The following is a 22,280-nucleotide window of genomic DNA, read 5'->3' on the forward strand; positions in this document are numbered from 1 at the left end:
GTTTAATTTAAATAGCCACAGCCAGGCTCGGTGGCTCAGCCTGCAATCCCAGCGCTTTGGGAGGCCGAGGTGAGTGGATTGCCTGAGTCCGTGGGTTTGAGACCCGCCTGGGCATCTTGGCGAGACCTCATCTCTACAATAAATCAAAAATTAGCCAGGCATGGTAGCATGCACCTGTAGTTCCAGCTACTCGGAAGGCTGAGGCAGAAGGATCGCCGAAGCCCAGGAGGTCGAGGCTGCACTGCACTCTAGTCTGGGTGACAGAGTGAGACTCCAACTCAAAAAAAAAATTTAAATAGCCACATGTAGCTAGTGGCTACTGCATTGGACAGTGTAGTTCTAAGGAGTGAAACTTTTCATGAGGTCCAGACTCAGGGCCTAACCTCATTTACCTGACCTAAGGTTCAAGACTATCTGACTCCCAAAATTGATCTCGGCCTTCTAATAGTGTCTCTTCCATTGTCAGTCAGGGAATTCCACCCACCAGGAGTGATCTAGCCCCCTGGATTCCTCTCCCCAATGCCCCTTTTTATGTTTCAACAGTTTGTTATTATTCAGTCTGGAATAATATCCAAAGAAGGGCTCTATGAGGACAACAGTGTTGACTATTAACACCCCAAGAGGGCACCTTCAGTCTGGAGGGAGACCTTGGCACTCTGAGTCCTGCAGATGGGTGCATTTGGGGCTCAGTCTCCATCTCCCTCTGAGGGTGAATTTTAGCCCACCCCCCAGTGTCACTAGAGCTGTTAGACACACACACACATCATCATCATCATCATCATTGTCAACATCATCTCTCATGGGCATTTATCCTAAGTTCAAAGCTAATGAGAAAAAATATTGTTCTAAGCAACCTATAATTTTCCAGACAGGTTCTCCCCACAAAGCCACCAGTCAGATTATCACATAGAATAGGGCTTAGATGGTTTCCTTCCCCCACCTCCAAATTATGCTCTTCCAGTCCTTCTGGGAATAGGGAAGAGCCATATATATCTTAAAAGCTGTTCCCTTTGCTAAACAAATGGAAGCTTTGAAATAATTATTGTATTGAGGAGCCTGCTCTTAGTCATGAACTCATGTTTGGGGGACATGGAAGAGGTGGCTTACTTTTGCTATAACCGACCTTTTGTTTCTAATCCTCTGTTCTCCACAGTGTTTCATTTCCTGGTTTCTGGATCTACACCCTACATTCTCTCCCACAGTTAGATGCGGAACACAACTCTATACTGTCCTCGACACCTCAGTTTGCCCAGCCAACCTGGAATCTTCCTTTTTGTGGATTTGTATTTTTGTGTAACTTCCTATAAAACTGCACTATATCATGTACTATCACCTAAAATAATGACTGAATGAATGAAGGGGTGAATGTGATACCATCAAGCACGGCTTGTTCATTCCATATCCCTGCAGTCAGGCCCTCGGTGCCTAGCAGATGCTGGGTACAGAGGAGACATTCACTAAGCTCTTGGTGATAGAGTTTAGTGAATGTCTCCTCTACGTCTATTCTGATTTCAGCTCTAGCCCTTAAACACAGCACCAGCTCTAAAAATAGAATAAATATCTCTTTTTAAAAAAATAAAAATAAAAAAGCAGGGTGGGCTTGGGGAGAGCAAGGGGGTAGAGAAGGAGAGACAGAGATGAGACTGTCCTACAAAGGTGGGTCATGAGCCCAGAGTTCACTTACTGGGTGGTCATGTTTACGACCTCAGGGTCTGAGACTCCCACAAGGTTTCCCAGAGTCAGCAAAAGTGAACACAAGTATTTAGAGGGATGAAATGAAATAACAACAACAGTGAGGGATGGTAGGAAGGAGTGAGACCAAAAGCAGACCTGAAATCTCATTTCTGGAGGCAACTGGTCCCGGCGAACTCCTAGAGAGGAAATCTCCCCTCTCCGGCCCTCTCCCTTTCACCAAGCAAACTGGTCCTGCAGGTGAGGCTAAGGCAAGGTCATCTAGCCATGTATCTTCCACTGAAGAGAAGAAGGGTTGTCGGATGTCAGGGTGGACTCGGCCTTATTGGCTTGATCATTCAACCCCTCTCTTCTCTATTCTACAGATGGGGAGACTGAGGCCCAGAAAGAGAATTAAATGTGGCCCAAGTTGCATAGTAGAGCCAGGAACAGAGCTCAGGCCTTCTGATGTCCAGCTCATTGGATTTTCTACTATCCAGGGAGAGCAGGATCCATGATAAGCATCAAAAAAGAAAAAGGGCCCGGGCTCGGTGGCTCAGTCTGTAATCTCAGCACTTTGGGAGGCCGAGGTGAGTGGATTGCCTGAGCCCGCGGGGTAGAGACTCGCCTGGGCAACTTGGCGAGACCTCATCTCTACAATCAAAAATTAACTGGGTGTGGTAGCACGCGCCTGTAGTTCCAGGTACTTGGAAGGCTGAGGCGGAAGGATCGCAGGAGCCCGGCAGGTCGGGGCTGCAGTGGCCGGGAGCGGCCACTGCACTCCAGTCTGAGTGACAGAGTGAGACTCCAACTCAAAAAAAAAAGAAAAAGGGTTAGTTGATCTCTTCAGTTGCTAAACGTCCACAGTTGAGATCTCCTTGTTACTGAATGTCTACTCCAGTTGGCAGTTTGTGGTGGTTCTGCCTCTCTTATTTGGGGATAAGAGAAAGTGGGCTTGGTGGGACCAAGGGACCTCAGCTGGAGCTCAGACTCCCACCACTGCTTTGTGGTGGCTTCAGCTTTCAACAGTTGTCTTGTCTGACCTGTGACATCTGGCATTGCACCGCATGTCAGACAAGTCATGTGGATATGTCTTGTCTGTCAGATGGGATTGAGAGCAGAGCTTGCATTCCACTACTATTCATTTAGAGCAAGTATTTGTTAAACTCCCACTAGGTGCCCATTCCCCAGCTAGTCTCAGGTATAGTCCCTGCCCTCCAGGCGCTCAGTCTAGAAAGAGGTGATGACAGGCAAATGGGGTGTCCCTTCCTTGGAGGGCTTTTGGTCCTCCCAACATGAGTGTGAGTTACCCTGGTACCAGAAGTACCTAGGTTTTCAATCCTTTTCTGAGAACAGAATGAGGAAAAAATCAGAAGAGGCAAGATGTCACCTAGGATGGCCATAATTCTATTGGGCCCCAAAAGTGAAGGTGATTTGAGGAGAAGGTTTGTTTTTCCTACCAGTCCTAAAATTACATCATAGAGACTATCTTTGGTCCAGTTGAGACTAGAATTGCAATTCTATCCTCAGAAGTCCATGCCTGGGAAAGAAAACCACCATCACCTGGTTTGGTCCCTCTGTTGTCACTTGGTTCCAGCCAGGAGCTATGGCTAAGTCCCCCATTCTTCTAACAGGGTGGTCCTCCTTATTCTTCCAGGTGTGGCCAGGGTCTAGGATGACTTTTCTGTCCTCACTGTAGTCTGTCTATCTGCATCCTGGACTCAGTTGACTATGACTTCTTTCTTGAAATAGCCCTCCCTTTCCCCCTACTTCAGAGACCTTCTCTTCTCCCTTTCACCAAGCAAACTGGCCCTGCAGGCAAGGCCACTGAGCCATGCATCTTCCACTGAAGAGAAGGAGGGCTGTAGGATGTCAGAGTGGACTTGGCCTTATTGACTTGATCATTCAACCACTCTCTTCTCCTCCATTCTACAGATAGGGAGACTGAGGCCCAGAGAGAGAATCAAATGTGGCCCAAATTGCATAGTAGAGTCAGGAACAGAGCTCAGGTCTCTCTGCTGCTGAACCTATAATGGCCCCAGGCTTGTTCTCAGATCCTCTGCTTTTTCCCAGCTATGCTTTCTGCCTAAGTGATTTCATCCAATTCCCTTGACTTCAAATGCCAAGTAAATGCTGATGATTCCTAAAAGTTGAGCCTCAGTCCTAAACTCTCCTTTGAGCTCCAAACTTATAAAAACATCTGCCCATTTCATAGAGTCCTTTGACTATTCAATAAGCATCTTATACTTAACGTGTCCAAACTGAATATCATACACACACACATACACACACACACATCCATCTTTTGCTCAAACTGAAACTGAAGAGTTGTCACTGATTTCTCCTAGCCAAGGACTAATCTACCAACGTGCCCTGGCAGCTTCCCTCCAAAATATTTCCCATTGTCAGCTCATCTATATATCCTCTCCCTGCAAAGATAGTGGCTGATGGACCACATCTCACATTCCACTTCTGTCACCACTGTCTCACTGGAGTGGTTTGATTATCTTTCCTAGTTCTGTTGTTTAAAACAAAATCCCAGGGATGGATTCCAATAGGTCCAGTTCAGGGCCCCACTCTTGAACCAAATCAATTCCCACTACAGTTAACTTGGTTGATGTGTGGGAAGAAGAATTTCCAGAAGGAGGGCATGGCCGACCCTAGAAAGAGGCAGTTCTGGGCAGATCAATTCAAATAGGTGTCCACCTCACTCTGTTAGCACAGTGATCACCATATACTCTAGGCCATGTGCAAGTGTATCTGATTCCCTCACCTCACCAGATCATGAGTGCTTCCCATCAGGGACCAAGTCTCATCTTTTCTACCACTCACTGCCTGGTGCACAAAGAAGTATGTGCTTGATAAAAACGTAGTTGGATTAACAACAAAGCTAACAAGTTCAATGAAGATATTCTCAGGAGGAAAGATCACCCAGGGCTAGGAAGATGAGAAAAGAGTTCTTGGAGATTATATGAATGAATTTAGGGATTGAAGAACCAGTAGAAATTGGAATTGCAGACAAGAGAGAAGAGGTGACCCCAGACAGAGGGGATTGCCTGAGACAAACCAGAGAGGAATTCACACACTTGGTATGGTTTGGAGACGGCAAGTAGCCCAACTTGAATGGAACAAGGCATGCGGGTTGACAGAGTAATGGAGGCAAGGCTGGCTCCATGAGTGTGTGTGTGACCAGCATAGATGCTCAGGACCCTGTGCTCAGAAGGAAGCCTCGTGAGTGAAATCAAATGCTATGGTCGCCATCTTGAAATTCTTACAATTGTGTGTCAGAATCTGTGTTTGATTAGTGGGATTCAACGGAACAGCTAAGCATGCACCAGAGGCTTGTAGCCACGACTCAAAATCAATACCCTTCTCACCACCTCCCCGCTTCCCCAGGATGGGCTCTTGGCCAAATGTTTCCCTGCGCCGACCCAGCAACTGCCACCCACTTCATTTTGGTCAGGAATGGATTGGGCACAGGTTCAAGGAGAGTCCAGGAAAGGCGCACAGTTGCAGGTGGGATCAAGTTTCTTCACTTGGCATTCTTGTGCTCTAAACCTCAGGGTGGGTCACCATGTCCCTGTGAGGGTCTGTACTCACTCTAGATGTATCCTATGCTCTATCGGAGGAGCACGACATAAAATAGCAAATAATTCAAGAAAGAGTTACTGTGGGAAACAGAAAAAAGGCTGTTTTCTGCTTCATAAACAAGGGGTCCTACATTTTCACTTTGTACTGGGCCTCACAAATGACCTAGCCAACCTTGAATAGAATTGAGGCTGGGCAGGTAGGTTGGAGACAGGCTGTCAAGGGCCTTGACTGCAGTTGGGCTCAGCCTTTACTTTGTAGACCACGATTGGCACACTTTTTGTAAAGGTCCAGATTATAATTATTTTAGTCTCCGCAAGCCCTACCGTCTCTCTTGAGATGACTCAACTCTGCCATTACATTGCAAAAGTTGTCAGAGACAGTACAAAAACCAGTGTCAGGAGCTGTGTTCCAATAAAACTTTGTTTAGAAAAAGACAATGGACCAGGTCTGTCTTGTAGGCCATTGTTTATCATCTCTTGTCAGACAAGAAGGAGTTGTTGGTGGCATCTGAGCAATAGAAGAGCATGATCAGAGAGAATTTTCTAGAAGGTCAACTTGGCCTCAGTAGCCAGGGTGTATGGGAGGGGGTCAGCTTGGAGGCAGGGAATTTTAGGAAGGAGAATATTGTGAAGCTGCAAGCCCAAGGAGCCAGGGGCCAAGACTCGGTAGGGGTGGTGAGGGTTGGAAGGATAGGACAAAGCAACACAAAGGCCTCATGGAGGTGCTGACACCAAGGACACTGACCCAACCTGGACCCTTTCTCACACAGAAGAGAAGAGGAGCAAGAGGAGGGTCCGCACCACCTTCACAACAGAGCAGCTGCACGAGCTAGAAAAGATCTTCCGTTTCACCCACTACCCGGATGTCCACATTCGCAGCCAGCTGGCAGCCAGGATCAACCTCCCAGAAGCACGGGTGCAGGTATAATCAGCCCTGCCTCATCCCCAACGTCCATGCCCTTGGAACCATGGGTGAGACACAAGCTCCTGCGGCTGCCCCATCTGAAAGTTTCCACTGGCTCCACCCATGAGTACAGACATCCTGACCAAATATCGTTTTCCAGGAAGTGAGGTCATCATAGTTCCAAGATGGCTTCTCTCCCTGAGAGTGGGAAGGAAGTGAGGTGGCCTCTGTGATCACCATGGATCTCTGGTCCATGCCTTTCCTCCCCACTTGGTGACCCTTCCAGAACACTGTTCACCACACAGCCTTATTCGCAAAATAGGTGCTGATAATTTAGATCACAGATCAACAAAGTTTTTCTGTAAGGGCCAGGTGGTCATGACTTCAGGTTTTGCAGGGGGCACAGTCACTGTCCAAGTAACTGTTCACCCAGGCCACGGTGGCACAAAGGCAGTCTCAGAAAATACAGAAACAAACTTTATTTATGAACACCAGAATTTGAATTTTGTGTAATTTGCCTGTCACAAAATATTACTCTTCTAATGTGAAAACCATTCTCAGTTCATGAGTCATTCAAAAACAGGTGATGCTGGGTGCAGTGGTCCACATCAGTAATCCCAGCACTTTGGGAGGCAGAGGCAAGAGGATTGCCTGAGCTCATAGGTTTGAGACTAGCCGGGTGACATGGTGAGACCTCGACTTCACAATAAATCAAAAAAATAGCTGGGTGTGGTGGCACATGCCTGTAGTTCCAGCTACTTGGAAGGCTGAGGGGGAAGGGTCGCCTGAGCCCAGCAGGTCGAGGCTACGGTGACTGTGAGCGTGCCACTGCACTCTAGCCTGCGTGCCAGAGTGCGACTCCGACTCACAAAATAAAAAAAGCAAGTGGCAGGCCAGATTTAGCCTGCAGTCTGCAGTGTACCCCAACCTGGACCACATGGGGCTGCCTTTGGAAGCTGCACAAAGAGGTGGAAAGACCCCTGAGTCCCATGGCCAGAAACTGGCTTAAGCACCAACCACTTAATCCCTCGTCTGTAATCTCTTCACTCCAGAGTATCTAGAGTTTCATGCATGATCAGAAAGACAGTAGCCCACTATCACCAGGGGTACAAGCTGCCCTCTGCACACATTCCCAGTTTTGCAAGTGCCACTCTGACATAACAAGTTCCACCAGCTCCAACTGCAGCCCTGTCGGCACTCTCCCCACAACGGTTTTCTTTTCTTTTTTTTTAAGTTGGAGTCTTACTCTGTCACCCAGGCTGGAGTACAGTGGCATGCTCACGGCCACCGCAGCCTCGACTTACTGGGCTCAGGAGATCCTTCTGCCTCAGCTTTCCAAGTAGTGGAACTACAGGCGTGCGCCACCATGCCCAGCTAACTTTTTGATTTATGTAGAGACGACGAGGTCGGTCTCATCAAGTTACCCGGGCTGGTCTAGAACCCCTGGGCTCAGGCAATCCTCTCGCCTCAGTCTCTCGAAGTGCTGGGAACCGTTTTCTAACTCACTCTTCTCTCCGCATACTCCTAAATGTAGTGGACTCATTCTAATTCAAAAGAAGGCCAACATTCCTCTCTTTATTCTATCCCAGTCTCCTTTCCTTCTACTCAGGACCACTGTTGTCTTAGACCCCACCCCTCTTCCTGGAACGAGGCACCAGCTGAGGAAGGAGTGCCTGTGCCTGCCGTAAAGCCCAGAATTCAACACCTGCCTCAGTAGAACTACCATGTCTAAATGGCCACAAGTCAGGGACCATCCAGCTGCTCAGGAATATAGAGCTACCAGTGTTCAACCTATAAATGCCAAGGGACCCACGGGGGTTGCAAACTGGTGACCCACCAATGACCCACACGTGGCTTTTATTTGGTCTATGTGGTATTTTCAAACTTGGAAGCTTTCACATAAAATTCAAGATTTCCACCTTGGAAACAGGATGAACCTGCAATGCAGGACTGACATTTCCATGTGTTGGCCATTGCCAGGTACTGAGAAGCTGTACCCTTTAGGCTCTGTTCACCACAGACCCCACCATTCCTGAGTATACAGCACCTGGCTGTTTTACTCACGCACTTCCCCCATCCCTGTAGGCATCGCAGGTGGCAACCTGGTCCGCTCTCAGAAGGCTGACCTCCAGACCCAAAGAAATCCTGGATGCCACGGTGCTTTACAAACTGGAAAGTTTGGCCCTCAGAAGGTGTCATCGCTATACATTTGTGGGAGGTGGTGCTAGGTGGGAGAAATCTCGTTTGCTGATCCCCAGTTTTCTCCCCGACCACAGATCTGGTTCCAGAACCAGCGAGCCAAGTGGAGGAAGCAAGAGAAGACCACCGGCCTTGGGGCTCCGCAGCAGCTGAGCGAGGCCGCCATGGCCCTTCCCACAAATCTGGATTTGGCCGTAAGTGGCTGAGTCCTCGAGGGGGCCTGGAGGGACCCACTCTCTGGGAACTTCCCAGCCAGACCCAGATGGGAGCAAACATCGTGGGGCTCCGCGGACAGTAAATAGTGCAAGTAAAATGTTTTCAAAAACAGTATGGGGCAGGGAGGACTCCAGAACACAGTGGGGCCTGGGACAAGGGGCTGCCTCTCTGTCCCATGTCCTCCTCCCTGAATGATCATCGTGGTACCTCCAGAAAATGACTTGTATTATTTGTGTAGAATTTCAATTTACAAAATAAGATCACAGAGGAAAGTGTGGTAGACAGAGGTTGAGCACACGGGCTCTGGAGCCTGGGTTTGAATCCTGTCTATGCACTTGCCTTCAGAGTGTCCTGGAAGAGTCACTTTGTCCCTCAGGGAATGTAATAATGTTTTGATGAAGATTAAATGCTTGGCACCCAGAACATGCTCCCTAATATTAGCTGTCCATGGAGACAATACTTATTTTTGAGTGTGCATCGGGTGCTGAATAAACATGAGGATAGAGCAGTAAGCAAGACAGACAACCTTGTCCTGCCCCGGGGTAAAGGTCTTTATGTATACCCAGTGATGCCAGGAGGTAGGATTTGTCGTTTATTCCTATTTTGCTAATGCAGAAGCCGAGAGAAACAAAATGACTTTTACACATCAAACAATTGTCACAAGTGCCAGGATGAGGAGGTTTCCTCATTCCCAGGTCATGTTCCTCTCCCACTTGCAGTGACCAACCATCCAGGTGTGCCCGGGTCCACACTGGACTTTCAGTGCTAAAAGTCCTGGGCGAACCAGGACAAGGTGTTCACACTCCCCACGCTGGGATGCCCAGGCCATGGGGGCAAAGACTGGGAAGCCACAGGGACAGCCCAGGGTGGCACTCAGGACTCACATCTGTCTCCTGCTTGCTCCTGTGACAGGTCCCCATGCCGACACATGCTAATCTGCACAGGCTGGCTCCTCCCTCAGAGTGCTGTCCACCGACTCAAGGTCAACTGGCCTCTGCCTGGTTCCCAGCCCGGATCAACCTCCTCCCATGGCACCCATGGGGGACACAACCTCTCCCAGGTGCTGTCAGCCAGCAGACCCATGCCCCTGTGCTCTGTGTCCTTCCACCTCCGCACCCCAAATGGGGCAGCATCTGTGCTACTTCGACACAGGGATCGGACATCTTCTCCACAAATGAGACACTTTCCTCTCTGGGTGATGGCAGGTGGCAGCTGTTCCCCGGGCCATGGAGGGAATTGATCTCATAATCCAAAAACAGCCCACAGCCCAGGAAGCTGCCCTGAACATGCCAACTGGAAGATTGCATCAGACTCAGCAGCGAGGTCAATGATCATGGCCGGCTCTCATCTTTCCTGGCCAAAGCCGCCCTCCTGGTTCAGAAGATAGGCTGGATGAGATCTCAGGACAAGCTCTGTGGACAAACTCTGAGCATGTCCCTTGTCCGCAGCCCCATTGCAAGGAAATGGAGAGTCAAGTGAAATCTCAAGCTTTCCAGGACAGAGTGAGGCTGTCCTCCTGCACCTGTGCTTCTGCTAACCTGCTGTGTGACCTCCAACCGGTCACTCACCCTCTCTGGGCTTCATCTATAGCATAAGACAGTTGGATAAGATGATTTCTGAGGACTCTTCTGGGCCTCACTTTGGTGAGGTGACCCATGATGAGTACAGAGGCATAGAGGAGGCCAAGGAGAGGTTGTTCATGCACTCATTCATTCATGGCATATTTATTGAGCACCTACTGAAAGCTCTATAAATGGAACTGGATATAGAAATGAGCAACTCGGGTTCTGTTCAAGTTGATCAAAGGGTGGTGCCGACCTTCCCCTGCAGGCAGAACACTCACTCAATGGCCTTGCCCTTGACCCAGGTCTAACACAGTCTTTATGGTTTTGATGTGAACATCCTGGGGTAAGGGAAAAATATTTTTTAAAAATTTTTGCATAAAACAGAATTTAGAGTGTTTAGTTATGCTGCTGGATTGGAAAAGGATGTTTCTGGGGTGAATGAAGAATAAGACAGTAAGCTCTTGTCATTCAGTTTATCTTTCCAGGACATGGGCAAGGGGACCGGCTGGAGACCAGCCTTGCTCTGTACTGGAAAGCTTGAGGTTTCACTCGACTCTCAGCTTCCTTGAAGTGAGGCTGTGGATAAGCCGCATGCCCTGTCTGAGCCTCACTTTTCCTGTCCGTAAGATGGAGGTTGCAGTCTCCACCTGTCTGCCTCGAAGAGCCGTCAAGAGGCTCTGAGAGGAAGTGAGAGCACTTAGCAAAGTGTGAGAAACTAGGACCTTTGCAGAGTGACGCTGTTACTCCCAGGTTCTCTGGGATCCCAGCCCTGGGCTGAGTGACTTCTGCTCACAGGAAGGCTGTCCACGGAGCATCCCTTCTGCATGGGTGTCTCTGAAACCTGTCCTTGCTGGGGGAGGCCAGGGCATGCTCCCCTAAGCTCGGCAGTCTGGACTGACCTCTATGCGTGAGTCTGAAGTAAGTTCCAGGAATCTTCCCTGAATCCCAGAACCTCTGCAACCTACCTGTGCCCTTGGTCCACCCAGGAGCTGGACCAGGAAATGGGAAGCCCAGGTCTTAATCCTGCACTCCTTCTAATTTGCTGTGTAACTTGACCATGAAATCTCTCAGATCGCAGTGTTCTCATCTGTAAATCAGAGGTAGCAATGTAGCTCCGCCTTCAAGCATGCGACATACCAGGACCACAGAATCTGAATGTTATTTGCAAACTTAGAAGAGTCAGATCACTCAGAGCCCCTGAATGTGGGTGTTGACACTTAGTATCTGGAAGACTCTGGATGAATGACCATAGGCTAGAAACTGGGGGAGGAGGGTGGGGAAGAGCCAGTTAACGCACAATAGCTCACTTGGGTAGCACGTGGGTCTTAAACTCAAATGTGCAAAATGTCCTTTTCATCATTTTGCTACAACTGGATTTCCTTTCTGTGTTGTTTGCAGGAAGTTTATTCTAGTAACTTCTAGATTACTGATTGCTCAGACACTTGAGATGTAAAGGCAGTCAGATCTGAGATCGTTGCTCTCTGCTCCCCTCCTGTCCAAAGGGGTCTTTCTAGGTTGAGAGTGAGGGTTGGAGAAGGGTTTATACAAATGCCATGCAATCTCTGGAGGAAGGGGATATCAACTTCCCAGTCTCTCATCCCCTGCTGGCATTCACTGAGGTGTGACACATTTGTCATTTGGCTTGGCATTGGTTGTGACCCTTCTGCCCTGGGGATGCATCACCTCAACCAACCCCCTACTAGGGGTTCACTCTACATCCTGTGCTACACCCAGTCCTCCCTAGCTTCCTCTTGCTCATGAGTAGAAGGAAAAGCTGACAGCTCTCCTATAGCTGTCTGGGGCCATGGGGACCCTGGCCAAGCAACAGGTTTCACTCATTCTAGACCTCTTGTAGGAAGGTTGTAGATGAAGCTGCACATCTCCGGACTTCCAAGTGGAATGGGAGAGATGAAGGTTCCCTCTCTCTGGCTTTCCCATCCCCTTTCCCAGCCATGTAACTTTCTCCCCCCAGGATCCTCTAGAAACAGGATTTGCCTAGCCACAAGAGATTCTGGTGACCAGATGTCTCAGCTTCACCACAGAGGAACATGTTGATTTTGCGGAGCTATTTCTTTCTCCCTAGGAATGTTTTTTTTCCCCTGAGGACTGTTTTATTCCCTTTACTTTATATCTGTGGGACAAAAGAATCACTTTGAAACTCTTACCAGCTATGTGATCTTGGGCAAATGACATATGCCCTCTGTGTACCTGTTCCCTGGATAACAACAGTTTCTTACTTCTTAGAGGTTCTGTGACAATTAAATTAGTTAACACATTTTGGTACATGGTGAGCACTCTAAACATATTAAGAAAAAAGTCATTTTCCAAAATATATTGTAAGATATATCTTGAGCAGCTATTCTGATCTCGAGCTCTCTCCCAGGAGTTCTTCAACCATTCTCCAGGAAGTCAAGGAACTCCCAAGAGAGTATGCAAAACGTGTGTTTCTGTGTTTATTTTTCCCAGAGAAAGGGTTCATTGCTTTCATCAGTTTTTCAAAGAGCTCTGAAGCTTAAATGTAAAATAATAAAGAATCCCTGTCAGATATACCTGAGTCAATTCTTGATAGGTTCATAGTCTAGCTATGAGAACTAGAATCTTGAGAAAAGAAATTCAAGGATAACTTTTTCTAAAAGGTAAAAGTATATAAATATCGCTGTGGCTTGGATGTATTCCCCAAAAAGTGTGTGTTGGAAACAACATCGCCATTGTAACAGCATTAAGAGGTAGGACCTTTAAGAAGTGATTAGGGGTAACCCCTTCGGGTCCCCTCCCATTGTGGAAGCTTTTCTGTCCTCTCAATAAATCCTGCTTGAAAAAACAAAAAGAAGCGATTAGGCCACAAAACTCTGCCTTCATAAATGGATGAATGACATCATCACCAGAGTAGTTTCCTTATAAAAGAATAAATTTAGCCTCTCTCTCTCCTTTCCTCCCTCTCTCTCTCTCTCTCTCTCTCACTCTTCTCCTCTCTCTCTTTCTCTCTCTTCCTCTTTTTCTCTTTTCCTCTCTCTCCCTCTCTCTCTCCCTATCTCTCTCCCTCTCACTCTGTCTCTCCTTCTTTCTCTCTCCCTCTCCCCCTCCTTCTCTCTCTCTCTCTCTCTCTCTCTCTCTCTCTCTCTCTCTCTCTCTCTCTCTGCCTCCCTCTGTCTCTCTCTCTCTTTCTCTCTCCTTTCCCCTTCACCATGGGATGACACAGCAAGAGGGCCATCACCAGACGCTGGCCCCTAGCTCTTGGACTCCCAGCCTCCAGAACCATGAGCCAATAAATTTCTGTTCATTAAAAATTACCCAGTCTGTGATATTTTGTCATAGCAGCACAAAATGAACTAGGACTAATATAAAATGAACAAATGCCAAAATCTAGTTTAACTCACTAATTAATGAGGGAACCACTAAGATGTCATGACCAGCTCAAAGAACACTCATATTCAAAGAAGAGACAAGCATATAGGCTATACTGAAATGAGCTACAAGCAGAGCAAACCAAAAGTCAGTAGCCATAGGGAAATAATCAAGTTCATCTCCACTGAACATAATTCATTTGCATTTCTATTGACAAGAATAATTTGTATCACTAACAGTTTTCTACTTATTTAAGTTGAAAAAACAGCTTAAAGGTAATGAAAGATGCAAATATCCTGGAAGAATGTGCTAGACAGAACACCCTGTGAAAGGGTAAACTTAGGTGAAGTAGGCTGGTGCTGGTGTGGGTGCCTATGCCACAGGAATAATGCATGATTGCAACAAGGAAGAAAGTAGAAAGAAATAAAGTTTACACAGATGGAAAAAGGAGCTAACACTCAGAGGCAAGTGTGGCACCAAAGGACAGAGAACCAGATATATTTAAGGGCCTTTGGGGTAAGGGGGTTTAGGCCCGGAGGAATGAATGTCCAGGTCTGTGGGTCTTTGATGGTGATTGTAGCCACCTGAGTTTAGATCTTAACTTGCCAGACATTAGCATTTTAGGTGTTAGACTAGATGGGAGGAGACAAGGGGAGGGGGTTTTCCTGCAAGAGACTTGTCAGATGTTTGCAATCCACAAATTCCTTGACCAAAGATGGTCTTATTACCATTTCTATGGCTTTGACCTGCCAAGGGATGATCTTTGATCTTCAGCCTTAACAAGGAACCTGAAAGTTTCCTAGAGATTATTATGCTAAAACATGAATTGGAAGGTTGGGCTGTTGGACTGTCCTGGTCTTGCATCTGATGAAGACTTGTTGAGGGGGTGGGGTAGGCTGCCAGCTTGGCCTGCTGCAGAATGTCTGAAGGGTTTCCTAAAAACACATCTATTGGAAACTTATCTATGTTTAACCTGTGCTAGATTCAAAGTAAGTCAGGGGTGAAGTCTAAGCAAAAATGGCTATGTTGAGGCAAAAAGACTACACTAAACTAAGTTTATTCTAGGTTTCTATAGGTACCTCTTTTCACTCTGTGATATTTATATGCCTATTTCAAAGTCTTTCACAATTTTTTTTTGTTTTGTTTTGTTTTTTTGCGTAGAGATCTCAGTATGATTAGGCTGGAGTGCAGTAGCATGACCATAGCTCACCATAGCCTCGATCTCCTGGAGCTCAGGTGATACTTCCACCTCAATCTCCCAAGTAGCTGGGACTATAGTTGTGTGTCACCACACATGACTAATTTTTTTTTTTTTAATTTTTGAAGAGACAATGTCTCGCTATATTGCCAGGCTGGTCTCAAACTCCTGAGCTCAAGTGATCCTCCCACCTCAGTCTCCCAAAGTGCTGGAATTACAGGCTGAGCCACCGAGCCCGGCTACAATTTTTTAACCATGTAAATTTACGTCATGTCTCTGAATCTCATTTTCCTCATCCATTAAATGGGAATACCAAGATTTACCTCAGAAGAAGCTGTGAGGATTACATTAGATGGTTTCTGTATGATTTGCACTTGTAAAACACTTTCTAAGTGTAGGAAATTACTTATTGTTCTTCAAACTCCTTTAGAACTCAAGTTTCAAAGTCTATATCTGGAAAGTGTTTAGAACCACAGTAATATTTCTTTCATATCCATTGATTTTTTTAATTTATTTATTTTTTTTTTTTTTTAGTTGGAGTCTCACTCTGTTGCCCAGACTGGAGTGCAGTGGCCACTCCCGGCCACCGCAGGCTCAACCTGCTGGCCTCTGGCGATCCCTCCGCCTCAGCCTTCCAAGTAGCTGGAACTACAGGTGCGCGCTACCATGCCTGGCTAATTTTTGATTTATTGTAGAGATGAGGTCTCACCAAGCTGCCCAGGCGGGTCTCCAACCCATGGGCTCAGGCAATCCACTCACCTCAGCTTCCCAAAGGCGCGGAATTACAGGCTGAGCCACAGTGCCCAGCTCCATTGATCTTTTTATAGTTCAATTTCTTAAAAGACTAACCAAGCAATTAAAAAAAAGGGACAAAGATCAAAAATAAGAGATTCACAGAAAAAATCACATATTGGAAACTAAATATATGAAAATATTTTCAATCTCATTCATAATTTAAAATGTAAGTCAAATAATAATGAAATACATTTTTTAAGCTTTCAGAATGGCAAATATTCAATATTGGTGAGGAGTTGATGAAACAGGCATCCTCACATGAAAGGATCATCTGAGGCAAGGTGGGCCAGAGCCGGAACCGGTGCCAGGGCCATGGGAATAATACGAGATTGCAGTCAAGTAGGAAAGTAGACAGAAATAAGATTTATTATCCACCTATCACAGATTGGAAAGGGGGCTGACAATTAGAGGCAAGTGTGACCTCGAAGGACCACAAAATGGGTATATTTAAGGGCTTTTGGAGGGGAGAGAGAAAGAGGCAGGTATCGGTGGAAGAGGAGAATGAGAGAGCAAGAGAGCGGCATATCTCGATGGAACTTCCAAAATTGTTAGGGTCATCTCTCTGGGGCCTCCAGAATGTTAGGTCAGGCTTGCTGGGGGTGTGGGTGCCTGGGGTTCGATCCAACGCTGCATGAAAGAGGCAAGAATTACACAGCATTTAGATTAGAAACTATAGTTTATTTATTTAAAAGAAGACTAGAGAGAGAAAGAGAGAAGATTCACCTCAAGGTGGAGGAGGAGGACAAAGCCAGGAAGCATGGAGACAACAGAGGCTGCTCCTGGTTGAGTCCTTTTAACCATTCCCTTGGATAGGGGGATGTCATTAAGGCAATTGGGTGGTAGTCTGCTCCACACAATCATGAAGGGGCAGGTGAGCACAGGCACTGATGTCAGGTGATGGACAGCAGGCAGATGGGTGGGTTAGTCACATGATCGCTCCCATAGTGGGGTCTGTCTGTATCACATAGGTCACAAAGGGCTGATTAGGTTAACTTAGGGGTTTGGACCCAGAGGGGTTTTTCCAGCAAGAGACTTGTTAGACATTTGCAATGCACAGATTCCTTGACCAAAGGTGGTCTTATTATCGTTTGTTTGACTTTGACCTTCCACTTTGACAAGGAACCTGAAAGTTTACTAGAAATTATTATTCTAAATCATGAATTGAAAGATTGGGTTGTCCTGGCCTTGCATCTGATGGGAGATTTGCCCAGGGGGTAGAATAGACTGTCTAAATGGTTTCTAATGGTTATGCTGAGGCAAAAAAAACTAAACTAAGAATAAGCTAAATTTCTTCCATGTTTTATAGTACCTCCTTTCATCATATATAGATATGAATTAGTAAATCACTTTTTAAGGCAATTTGACATTAACGATTGAAAGGAGGGACCCAGTGAAAACTAGAATAACCTTAGTTCACATTTTGCCTCAGCATAACCATTTTTGCTTAGACTGACTCGCTTTGAATCTAACACAGGTTAGACATAGATAGATAAATTTCCAATAGGCAGTTTTTAGGAAGCATTCAGACATTTTATTGCAGGCCAAGTGGCAGCCTACCCCACCCTCTCAGCAAATCTCCATCAGATGTAAGACAAGGACAGAGCCATGTAAATGATAATAGACCACCTTTTGGCTAAGGAGTTTGTGGATTGCATACATCTGACAGATCTCTTGCAGGAAAAATCCCTCCCCTTGTCTCCTCCCATCTAGAACACCACCCAAGGGCATGAAATGCTAATGTCTGGAGAAGGCAAGATCTAAAACTTATCTAAGGCTATGTAAAAAATAGAATAATTTATTTTCAAAATGAACCCTGAGCCATGTTTAAATGCCTTTGCTGAGTCACTTCCCGCTTCTTTGTTCTCTTTTTCTGCAGGCTTTCACTTTGGCAGGGTTTTATGTTCAAATTTTGGAGGGAACCAATCAAAATGAAATCCCATAAACCAATCAGCAAATAGGGCACACAAATGAACTGATTACATGATCCAATTGATGTGTGCCATGTAGACAATGTCCAGAAAAGAGTTGTGAACCCTATCTGTGGCCTATCTGGGAGGCCAGGGGAGAAACTAGCGTTCTAGCACAAATATGCTAACTGTAACAGCCCCGGTGTGCCTGCCTACCAGACACCCAATCTTGCAAGACTGCCATTAAAGTCTCTGCACTCCACGTCTCCATGTCCATCCTTTGATTTTGGACAAGTGAATTCATTTCTCACAGCTACAGTCAACATGAGAGACCTGCAGCCCCGAATATTCCTTTTGGCTCAGACCCCTCCAGGCTCAAATTCCTCTTACCCCAAAGGCCCTTAAATATACCCAGTTCTTGGCCCTTTGTTGCCACACTTGCCTCTGAGTGTCGTCCCCCTTTCCAATCTGTGAAAGGTGAATAATAAACTTTACTTCCTTCTACTTCTTACTTGTTTGCAATCTTACATTATTCCCACGGCATCGGCACTGGCACCAGCACAGGTCCACCTCACCTCAGTTTACCCCTTCGACTATGAATATTCTAACAGCAAAGCTCTTTGACCCATGAATTCTATTTCCAGAAATTGACCTGACAAATACACATGTATATAAATATTGTATAAAAGAATGTTCGCCGAGGCTTTGTAATAGCAAAAATTAGAACCCCCCCCCAAGTAGGACACTGGTTGAGCCTATTGTAAAATATGCATCCAGCCATTAAAAATAAGAGATTGAAATGTACCTCATAGGAGGTTACCATCAGATACATTATTAAATGGAAAAATCAAGTTAAAGAACAGTATTATAATCTAATTTTAGTAAGAAAGGGATAAAGATTCCTCATATACAAAATCCGAAAATTAGGTTCTTGAACCATCCTAGAAAAAGTGCTACATACCTCATTGATGAATATCACTACAGTCACCTTCAAAGTACTCCCCCTTGAGAAGCTATGCACTGATGCCAGTGTCTAGTCCACTCACTAAAGCACTTTTGGAACTCTTTTTCTGGAATGGCCATCAGAGCTGCTATCGTTATCTGTTGAGGTGCGACAATTAAGTTCGTGAACTTATGTTGGCATCACTGTACAAATAACTGTATTGGAACCCTACTCAAAGTCCCATTGACTTTTTTCTTTACCCAAATATAAAGAAAATATTGAAAGGAAGACATTTTGATGACATTCGACATTCAGAACATCAGGGTAATACGACAATGACTCTGATGGCCATTCCAGAAAATGTTACAAAATTGCTTTGATATTCAGCAATGAAGTATGCAGCACTTTTTCTAAGGTGAGCTTGTGAACTTAATTGTTGGACCTCATACAGAGTAAAAAAAAATACAGATGCTCTTGTTCCTTCCCTGGAGGGTCTAATCCGCTAAGTTAGAGACGGGAGCCCAGGTTACTCCAACATATAGTTAGAGCTAATGACCACTGGCTTGTACTCTGTGTGGCTCCAAAGTCTGGGGTCTGAACCCTCAGGCCATACATATAGCGTTTTGCAGGTGCCATCTACCCTTCTAAATGGCCACAATAATCCTACCACTCTTAATATACAGATGAGGACGCTGAGGCCCGATGAGGACAGGGACACAGTTGCAAAGCGCAAAGCTGGGTCTAGAATTTTGAATCCAGAACTTGACTTGGCTATGCTTTCTCTGAAGCCCAGGCTAGGAACCAAGGCAACCAAGCTAGCAAACTCGTTTATTTTACACAGAGGAGATGAATTGTTTAATTAAAAGATAACAAGCCCTCAGATGAGGCAAAGGGTGAGTGGCAGGTCACCTGTGATGACATCCAGCCCTGTGGAGGAGCCCTCTGAACTGCCTCGCATGGCCTTCCACCCTGCACCCCCTTCCTTGCTGAGCATCTGGACTCCCCCAGCAGAATTTCCACCAACAGACCTCATGTTAGTTCATCACATCCGGGAACTGCATGAGAGCCCTTCCAAGACTAGTGCAGACCCTTCCCTCCTGCCCTGGTCCCCTCCTCCCAGCATCTTTCCCTCCCCTGGATTATGAGGTTGGAATAGAAAGGAGACAAGACCCTGTGGCTTCACTGCCCATTCCTGGAGGGTCTCCAAGCAGAGGAAGGAGATCAGAGAGACCGAGACCTTGCTCCTGGATGCCAATTTACAGATACTACAAATGGGCAGATTAAGGCCTTGTTTGACCATCCGACAGATTTGGTGCTCAGAGTGTTATAAAGACATTGAACCCATATTCAGAGGCAAACCGATTTCATGGTTTAAAAAATACAGGTTTCTTCTTTCTTAAAATATCAGACTGGGGGATTGCTTGAGCACAGGAGTTCAAGACCAGCCTGGGCAACATAGGGAGATCTCTTCTCCACACAAAAAAGTCAAAAAATAAGCCAGCTGTGGTGGTGTGCCTGAAGTCCCAGGTACTCAGAAAGCTGAGGCGGAAGAATCATCTGAGCCCAGGAGGTCAAGGATGCCACGAGCCATGATCGTGCTACTGCACTCCAGCCTGGGCAACAGAGTGAGACTCCCACAGGCAGACTGATAAGCCAGCATCACCACATCTTGCCTGGCAGTATTGCTTAGAGCTGAGTGGTGATCCCCTTTCGGCTCAGGTGCCTTTCTCCCTCTCACCCTGTTTTGCTCAACTCCAGCACCCCAGATGCTTGCAAACCTCCCTGGACCCCGTGGTCCTTCAAGGTTGCCTGTCTTGGGAGTGTGGTGCACCCCAAAAGGTATCATTGCCTGTGGCCTTTGAAGAATAGCAAACCCCAAAATAAGGCAGAGGATGAGAGACAGATCACCTGCGATGGCACCCAGCCCTGACAAGGAGCCCTCTGGGCTGCCTTCTAGCTAAGCACCTGGGCTCCCCCAGTAGAAATCCCACCAACAGACCGCACAGTTAGTTCATCACATTCAGGAACCACATGAGAACCCTTCCAAGGCTGGCAGAGACCCTGCTCTCCTGCCCTTGCTCCCTCCTCGCAGCATCTTCTCGGGCCCAGGACACATGTGTTCCATCGTCCTAATAGTTAAAGAAAATATTTGTTAGATGAAGGAATAAGTAAATTTGTAAATGAGTCAATCAATCAATGGAAGCACAGATGAACCAATATATGAGTGGATGAATTGCATGCACACATTTGGTCCAAAGCCTGCGCCCATGCTGTGGCGAAACATACCAGGTCCTCACCAGGTATGCCTCTTCCCCCTTCCAGTCTTTGTTTCTGTCATTCCCACCATTCGTCACCCCTCCCAACCCCTCCCCACCCTATCTGCACTTACTCAAATCAATCTACCTCCAGTTCCAGCCCCAATTGCTGCTTCTTCCCTCCCAGGCCTTGGTCAAATTTAAAACCTCTTCCCCATAAGTCTCCATGTGCCCTTTATTCAGACTTCATGGTATGAAATAACCTTCTTTTTTGTGGGGGAGGGGTTGGAGTCTCATTCTGTCGTACAGGTTGGAGTGCCATGGCACACTCACGGCCACCGCATCCTTGACCTGCTGGGCTCAGGTGATCCTTCTGCCTCAGCCCTCCAAGTAGCTGGAAATACAGGCATGTGCCACCACGCCTGGCTAATTTTTTTATTTATTGCAGAGATGAGGTCACACCAAGTTGCCCAGGCTGGTCTCAAACCGGTGGGCTCAGGCAATCCTCTCACCTCGGCCACCCAAAGTGCTGAGATGACAGGCGTGAGCCACTGCGCCCGGCCAAAATAACCTTCTAACCTGGGATCCAGAAAGCCTGAGTTCTGACTGTATCCCTACCCCGCATTCTAGTAGCCGATTTGCCTCCCTCTCTGCAACTCAGTTTCCTCATCTGTCAAATAACACTGGTCAAGACAACCTCTGACGGCCCAGTGCAGTGGCTCATGCCCGTAATCCCAGATCGTAGGAGGCCGAGGCAGGAGGAATGTAGGAGCCCAGGATTTCGAGACCAGCCTGGGCTACATAGTGAAAACCAGTCACTAAAATAATAATAATAATAATAAATTAAATAAAGATGAGCTCCGAGGTCTCTTCCAGTTCCGATATTCTGGAACTCTCTTCATTCTGCAGAGAGCCAGAGTCTGAGCTCAGAATCACTGCCTGAGTTCCTGGGGATGTTGAGTCACTTCCTCTCTGGGCCCCAGAGTCCTGGTCAGAACAGGCTCAGGTGGCAAGGACTCCTTTCTTCCTGAAAGGCGGAAGCCAGGATTAATGAGTATGGCTTGCCACAAACCTCAGGGTCCATGGGAAAGGTTCCAAATGGAAGCTATCACTAATCTTTCTGCGGGGTCGTGGCTAACAAAATGGCCTCCCTCAGGGCTGAATCGCTCAAGTTAATTGCTTGGTTTCTTTTTTATGATTGGCATATAATAACCATGCATAATTATGGGATACAATGTGATGTTTCGATACATGTATACATTATGTAATGATCAAATCAGGGTAATGAGCATATCCATCGCCTCAGACATCTGGAGCTAAACACAGGAAGGACAGAGGAGGCTTCAGTCAGGAGGGAAGTCAGGAAAAATTGTGAAAATGGGAAAAACAGATCAGATGCTTCACAGGGCCCAGTGAAAATGTAAATGAGGGCCCCATTAAAAAAGTGACTGAGTTGTCAATTCACAGGAAATTTCAAAGAGGTCTAATGCACCTCCTAATGTTGTTATCTTGCGTAACTATAGCACAACATCAAAACCAGAAAAATCAACACTGGTGCCAACCACAAAGTTTATTTAGATTTCACAGTATACACACACTCACTTGGGTGTGTATATGTATATATCGTTCTATGCAATTTTTTTTTTTTGAGTTGGAGTCTCACTCACTCTGTCACCCAGACTGGAGTGCAGT

The 22,280-nt window shown here is 46.5% G+C and overlaps 1 protein-coding gene across 1 annotated transcript; it reads left to right on the top strand.

The window, feature by feature from the left end:
- Window positions 1–6,031: 6,031 nt before the first annotated feature.
- Window positions 6,032–9,828, top strand: LOC103269974 (intestine-specific homeobox; the record flags this gene model as incomplete). Its single annotated transcript, XM_008067527.1, has 3 exons — window positions 6,032–6,183; window positions 8,442–8,558; window positions 9,493–9,828. Coding segments are annotated over 3 exons (605 nt in total), but the record flags the coding sequence as incomplete, so codon positions are not given.
- Between the last annotated feature and the right edge of the window lie 12,452 nt (window positions 9,829–22,280).

Source organism: Carlito syrichta, unplaced genomic scaffold (assembly GCF_000164805.1).
Source record: "Carlito syrichta isolate Samal-C Ts95f unplaced genomic scaffold, Tarsius_syrichta-2.0.1 Scaffold107073, whole genome shotgun sequence".
Classification (NCBI taxonomy): domain Eukaryota; kingdom Metazoa; phylum Chordata; class Mammalia; order Primates; family Tarsiidae; genus Carlito; species Carlito syrichta.